Genomic DNA, 7,452 nt, shown 5'->3' with positions numbered 1-7,452 from the left:
GTTGGTAGATTGGCCGAAAGTTATATGAACAATCCTATTCAAGTGTGTGTTGGTTCGCTTGATTTAACTGCCACTCATACTGTGAGTCAAAATGTAGAACTCTTGGAGGATGCGGACAAATTTAATACGGTAATATTATTTGAAAACTTAAATAAGAAGAATTATGAAGAACAATGTATTTATTCTTGTTGCAGGTCCTTGCATTTTTAAAAAACCTTAAATCAACCGATAAGGTTATTATCTTCTGTTCTAAGCGAGCTCGTGCTGACGATTTGTCCAGTGATTTATCTCTAAAAGGCCTGTCAACACAATGTATACATGGTTCTCGTGATCAGGTACATAATGCATTAACTTAATTAGAGTAATGTCTCAGAATATAAAATTCTTATAAACTTAAAAAAAATTGTCTTTAGACCGATCGAGAACAAGCACTGGCTGATATAGCGTCAGGTGATATACAGGTTTTGATAGCGACAGATGTTGCTTCAAGAGGTTTAGATATTGAGGATATTACGTAAGTGCTTAGTAGTATTTGAAACCGAATTTGTTGTATTAATTGTTTTTCATTTAGTCATGTTATTAATTTTGATTTTCCGCGTAATATTGAGGAGTATGTTCATCGTGTTGGTAGAACTGGACGCGCTGGGCGAACTGGCACTGCCATAAGTTATATAACACGCTCGGATTGGGGTGTTGCAAAGGATCTCATTCGTATTTTAGAAGAAGCTGGTCAAGCAGCTCCAGAAGAACTATACAGAATGTCCAATCGTTTTGAGAAGATGAAAGAAAGACGTGGTACAGATTTTAAAAGGGGTGGTGGTTTTAATCGCCGTTACTAAATGATATTTTTTTAATATATGGTAGGGGTATTATTCGATAAACAAGATCGTGAATAACCCTGTTTGATTCGAACCGATCAGTGTTTTACTTAAAAAAGTGTTGATCGTTAAAATTGAAAATTAATTAACAAACTATTTCTAATGTTATTAGTATAGTAATGTACAATAAGAAAAATCTAAAATAAAATTAATTAAAAATGTGTATTATTTAAATTGAAATACAAAATTACATTTTAGAATAAGGTTTTAAATAAGAAATATTTAAAATATGTTTTTTATACAGTGAACTTTGTTAATTTAATAAATTTAATCAATTACAACTTTATGATGATTCTATTGTGTTCTTACTTTTTCGTTTGTAAAAGTTTCAACTTTTTCCTGAAAATAAGATATTTTATTTGAAATTTTTTTAAGATGGAGATTAATTATTTGTACAGGCAACGATGTGAGTTAAATATTGTAATCGCTATATACGATTTTTAATCAGAGGCTGATAAAGTTGATTAAATTTCTGTATTAGTAAGTTTTCTAGTTGTTTCATTTAAAATGAATTTTAATAGGATTCAGTTTTAATAGGATTCATAAATGTATTGGATGAGGTATAAAATGAACTTAATATAAAATATATATTTTTTTCACATTATACATATTTAATTTGAATGTTATTTTAAACAGACAATTGATAGACAATTGATCACTGCTTAAGTATAGTACTGTAGTCAAGTCAAGGTCAAGTCAAGCCAATGAATGCCATTATACTAACTTGAAATCTTTACTATCACTTCGAATGATCATTTCTCACTAAGCCATAGATAAGACCTCCTAAGAAATCAATTCATCTGATCAGCGAAGATCGTTATCGATGTCATTTGAAATAAATCTTTAATTTAATTAATTTAAATAATAAACGTCATTTAATTTAATAAAATTTGTTAAAGTTGTATACATATAATATTTAATAAAAGCAGCTATACGCAGATACGTGTTAACATGGCTGTCTGATTAAATGGAAAAGAAAGAAATTAGAAAGCACGCTTTCCAAATATTGATAAATTTTATCAATAATTTTATTTTATTATTCCATTGCGAGTGTAGATATATATTGTTCGATTTGTGGACTATAGAACAAGTAACATATAGTTGTTCATGTGGAAGATTATCTGTGTTGAGAGTTGAACCACAGTATCCTAAATATTGAACTAAGCTCGCTTTAGATGGTGATTGCAGACGCCAATAGAATTGTGAATTGCAATCTTTTGAATTGAAATGGCATATCCGTTAGAATTATTGGATTGCGGAGATTAAAGACATCTTTACCTTTGAGAGAGGTCTGTAATATTTGTATGATTAATATAATATTGTTATATATGATAACTGATACTCCGATTTTCAATCACAGTAAATGGGGTAGAATCGATTACGGTTAGAGTGAATTAAAAAATTCTGTTTGCTATTTAATCTGTTTGTATGATTTCTTATTTACATGTCGGTTGCTAATTAACAGAATTTCAAAGTGAATTGAGTAGCTCTTCAAAATGATGTAGCATTTATCATTATCATTTTGGAATGAAATTATTTTTCAATATTTTATAACACTCGCGACAAAAGATTGGCCATTGACAAATCAATAGACACAAAAGGGAAAACCAAACGATATATTTTGAATAAATCACCGCCTATTGCACAAAATATATAAAAAATCATTAACATAATTCTTAATATAATGAACTCAAAAACAATCCGAGCTACTCTGACGAAATAGATCTTTAATTTTGAGATCTCTAGTTGCCTCTTTCTCTGCAAATTTAGCAGATTTTTCATTTACGTTGGTATCAGGTACAGGCACAGGGTTTTGACGACGTATTCCAGACGTAAGTGCTTCCAAAATTTCTTAAGAGATCACATTTTTGTTTTTTTCCACGACTGATCTCTGTTTGACATTAGTATGACATTTTTAATGTTGTACCTTTTGCAGAAAGTTTTATGGTATATTGATTCTCAAACCAGCTCTTACTTGCATTATAAAAGACATGTTTGTCGTTTTCTTCACTGTTAAGCAAAACACGATCAGAAATACAGCTGGGTCGTTAATCGAGGTTACTGTTGTACGAAGTAGCTGTTAATCGAGTTATTAGTGTATAGGTTCTTCTGAGACGCTCTTCTCAGAATGCTAATCGGTACATTGTTCTTATCAATGTAACCGTAATTTTATGAATTGAATTTGATATGATTATATGAATTTGATATGAATATGTCAGAACTTTGTAAACTTTTATAATTTAACACATGTAGTATGAAAATAGTATGTGGGCTTACCTATTAAATAGTGTGCTAATCCGATTTATCCCCTTGTGAAATTCATTTGTGTCCAAAAAGTCTAAACCAAATTAATATAGTTACATCACGCAAATTTGAGTATGGGCTGCCAAATGTATTTATATTAATTTTGAAAGAACGACACAAGTTTTCTTGTTCATTGGTTACTTTTGCAAGAGACGAGTCGGTGGTCGGATCGTTTTTTTAGCGGCTTGTGTTTTTTCAATTGGATTTGGTTTTAAGGCTGGTATGTATCTTCCTCCAAAAAATTCGTGTTTCGTGATTCATGATTCGTGATTCGTGATACTTGATACGTGTTTCATGACTTCAGTTCGAATATATGTTCAACTTTTTTCAATTAATTCTGGAACTTGTTAAAAATATTTTATAGTATTAAGAATTTTTGATTTGTTTTCGCAACCGACAAGAACTTGAAACAGCCGCCAATTTTGCTTGTTCCAAGAAATAACTGCAAATATAATGCACATATTAAACAAAAAGTTTTAAAGAAATCATTGTTTCTTTATTTAAAGAATTTTAAAACTATAATTAAAAAACAAAAATTAACTATAAAAAAAAATCACTGCAATTCACATATATTTAAGGTTATGTGACGTATTTGCAAAAAAAATCTCCATTTGAAATATTTATATAAGAATCATTGCGTGATGAGACTTAAGAAGGCGGCGGCAGTATTATTTTCGACATACTTTAAACATAAGAGTGCAATTGCTTTATTCCCTAATAATCAATGTTAAAAAACATATTTTTAATTTTAATAGTCAATTTTAAATACCGTTTCATATGTTATGATTGAGGAGTTCGTAAAAGCGGTCGTGATTTGAATGTTTGAAATTTGGTTCGTTTTATAGAAAACGGAATAATCAGGTATTCCTTTATTTAGATTTTGCTTACTTCAAAATGGATACTTTTGGAACTGGTGCAACTCAATCTGAAAGGAACGAGTGTGGAGTTTTAAACTCAAACTTAAATCATTTTGATGATTTTATGGAGAAATTTCCTGCAGACCCTGCTTACATTGGTGCCATAATTGGTCGTGGCGGTTGTAAAATTAAAGAAATTAGAACAAACTTCAACGTTTATATACATATAAACAATGACACCAAGGAAATTTCTGTCAAGGGTCGTAATAGAAAAAATGTTGACGATGCAGTCAAATATATTCGTGATATTATGTCTGGTCAAGAAAATAGAAATTTTTCATTTCCAAATCACGAAGTCTCGCACAATCCCAAAGTTGTATTAAAAGAAAATACAATGAATCGTTTTAATGCTTCTTCCGAAAATGACAATATTCAGGTTGCAGCTCCAAAATCTGTAAGTATAAATTAAAAAGAATGAGAATATGGATATATATTAATATAATATCTCATAACAAAATTAATTTAGGGAGAAAGTGGTGGAATTAGATTAAATGCGCCTACGAAAAATGTATATAATGGTGGCGCCGAAAACCATGTAGTATTGCAGCCTATCGATTGGGAAACTTTGAATAGAAAAGTTGTAAGAAAAATTTTTAAAATCTACATATTAAGTTATCGATTTACCATATTTATTTTGCTCACATGAGGCATTTTTGATTACAGGAAGAACATCGTAGGTTACACTGGGCGCATCTGCCAGACTTGAGAAAAAATTTTTATGAAGAAGTAGAGGAAGTCGCTATTAAGACAGAAGAAGAAGTGAATGAAATGCGTTATTTAAACAATAATATAAGTGTTTCCCGTTTGGTGACAAATGAAGATCAAATGTGTCCTGATATACCGAAACCAATTTGGAAATTTCAACATTGTTTCAAAGATTATCCTGATATCCTTGATGAGTTAAAGAAACAAAATTTTAATGAACCATCACCAATACAGAAGCAAGCATGGCCTATATTATTGAGAGGCGAGGATATGATAGGTATAGCCCAAACAGGGACTGGAAAAACTTTAGCATTTCTGCTTCCTGCTTTGATTCATACTGATGGACAGACTACACCACGTGAGAAACGTAATGGTCCAAATATATTAATTTTAGCGCCAACGCGAGAATTAGCATTACAAATAGCAAAAGAAGTTAACAAGTACTCGTTCCGTGGAATAAAAGCGTAAGTTAGGAAATAGTTAAACCATAGTTTAAAATGAATGAAGAAAAAAATTATGAAATTCTTATTCAGTGTATGCATTTATGGTGGTGGGAATCGTCGTGACCAAATTAGTGTTTTCAAAGAAGGAGCTGAATGCGTTATTTGTACTCCTGGACGTCTTAATGATTTGGTTCAAGCTAAAGTTATAGACATTACATCAGTTACATATTTAATACTAGACGAAGCGGATCGTATGCTGGATATGGGTTTCGAGCCACAGATCCGAAAAATTCTACTCGACATACGTCCTGACAGGCAGACCGTCATGACTAGTGCCACCTGGCCACCAAGTGTTGGTAGATTGGCCGAAAGTTATATGAACAATCCTATTCAAGTGTGTGTTGGTTCGCTTGATTTAACTGCCACTCATACTGTGAGTCAAAATGTAGAACTCTTGGAGGATGCGGACAAATTTAATACGGTAATATTATTTGAAAACTTAAATAAGAAGAATTATGAAGAACAATGTATTTATCCTCCTCGGTCCTGAAGGCTTCCCACAAAAAAAAAATTCTTAAAATCTTTTAGCTATTGTTTATATGCATTCAAATAAAAAAAAAAAATTGATTAGACGATTTTCTGTCGCACGGATATTGAGATATGGCAGGTGCAGCCAGCTGGACACTTGGAATATATAATGTAAAAAAAATGTGGTCTTTTAAATTTTTTCTATTATTACAAAATAAAAAGTTTTATTTATGAATTAAGGAAACTTATGAACTTTATTAAGTTATTTACTTTAAAATTATAAATTTTATATCTAAATTAAACAAAAATTACGAATTTCATTAAATTATATTAATTATCATTAATAAATTATATTAAAATATACGAATTATAGTTAAAACTACTTAAAACTAAGTTATGAATGAAACTCAAAAAAACATTGCCTATCATTAGCTATACATAAAAAAACATTACACGAAGTGCATTTAAATCTAGTTTTTTGATGACAACCCTCTCTGCGACAGCGCATAAACTTATTTTTATCTGTAACACCGCATATTGGTAAATGTCTGTTTTCAGTACGGCAGACATCCTCTGGTGGAAGTGGATTTGGTGTTTTGGTTTTTTTTCTAACCAATAAATCTTTATCACTTGAACTGCTCTCTGTGAACGCTTGATCATAAGTTCTTCTTTTGGATTCTGCACATGCAGCAAAGCATTCTCCAATATTCAGTTTGAATTCAAGCAAGTCCATGATCTCTTTTTTGCATACACCACACGCAAATTTGTCCTTCTTGTACATAACCCAGCAATTTGTTATTATCAGATCAACCATATGCCAAAATACTTTAACAGGCCACTTTTTTGTGCGAATAGCAATGCGATAATAGGAAATCAATCGATCTGCAAGATCGACATCACCCATTGAGTTATTATACCTTGTAATGGCATTTGGACAATTAATATTTACATATTTTTTTGTAGTTTTATTCCATCTCCGAACAGTTTGAATTGGGTCGGATCCAACCGCTGTAGTAGCTAGCAATACTGATTTGTTATCCATCCACTTGATGACAGATATTTTTTCATCTTGCCTGACTATCTCATCGAAACTACCTCTTCCTTTCTTTAAAAGATCTTTATCAAGAGATAGCTTTGTGCGCAATTCTTTTGGGATACGGTTTTGTTGAATTGTTCCCGTAGCATATATCTCATTTTCTAAGAGAAAAGTCAGTAAATTCATGGACGTAAAATATCTATCCATAAATATCTCACTGCCTTTGGGAACGTTTTTGGTCAGTCTTTCTACAACTGTGCCTCCAATGCCCAATGCTGGATTGGGTTTTCCACAGGGCCATGTTTTTGCTCCTTGATAAATGAAAAAATCAAGGACAAGCCCATCCGGAGAAGCCAATACAAAATTTTTTAAGCCTACTGGATTCGGCTTACATTTCACATATTGCTTTAATTGAGTAGTTCCAGTAAATGGGATCATTTGTTCATCGATACTCAATTTTTTACTCTTTGGAATTGCATTGCATTTGTTAATAACTGTATCCAAAATAGGTTGAATTTTCCAAAGTCTGTTTTTCTCCTTCTCTCGGAATTTGGGTTATTGCAGCTACTTTAATGGAGGGTTTATAGTACATCCTAATTCTAGGAAGTTTCATACAACCTGCAATTATGTGTGCACCAACT

General features: G+C 31.4%; 3 protein-coding genes across 3 annotated transcripts; 2 read left to right on the top strand and 1 right to left on the bottom strand.

Moving 5' to 3' along the window:
- The first annotated feature begins 6 nt into the window (after positions 1-6).
- Positions 7-1,041, top strand: LOC119664579 (probable ATP-dependent RNA helicase DDX43). Its single transcript, XM_038074036.1, has 4 exons — positions 7-129; positions 195-335; positions 414-514; positions 572-1,041. Exons 1-4 carry the CDS (start codon positions 25-27, stop codon positions 837-839), a joined length of 615 nt encoding a protein of 204 aa, XP_037929964.1. The 5' UTR covers positions 7-24; the 3' UTR covers positions 840-1,041.
- A 2,213-nt stretch (positions 1,042-3,254) lies between these two features.
- On the top strand, positions 3,255-5,812 carry LOC119664580 (probable ATP-dependent RNA helicase DDX43). The gene is made up of 5 exons (XM_038074037.1): positions 3,255-3,402; positions 4,060-4,493; positions 4,566-4,679; positions 4,763-5,268; positions 5,338-5,812. Exons 2-5 carry the CDS (start codon positions 4,077-4,079, stop codon positions 5,795-5,797), a joined length of 1,497 nt encoding a protein of 498 aa, XP_037929965.1. The 5' UTR covers positions 3,255-3,402; positions 4,060-4,076; the 3' UTR covers positions 5,798-5,812.
- Positions 5,813-6,169: 357 nt separating this feature from the next.
- Positions 6,170-7,249, bottom strand: LOC119664578 (piggyBac transposable element-derived protein 3-like). Its single transcript, XM_038074035.1, has one exon. The coding sequence runs from the start codon at positions 7,247-7,249 to the stop codon at positions 6,170-6,172; it is 1,080 nt and encodes a 359-aa protein (XP_037929963.1).
- Between the last annotated feature and the right edge of the window lie 203 nt (positions 7,250-7,452).

Source organism: Teleopsis dalmanni, unplaced genomic scaffold (assembly GCF_002237135.1).
Source record: "Teleopsis dalmanni isolate 2A unplaced genomic scaffold, ASM223713v2 unscaffolded_contig_2224, whole genome shotgun sequence".
NCBI lineage: Eukaryota > Metazoa > Arthropoda > Insecta > Diptera > Diopsidae > Teleopsis > Teleopsis dalmanni.
Note: the sequence above shows the minus strand (reverse complement) of the source record. Positions and strands in the feature narration are given on the sequence as shown.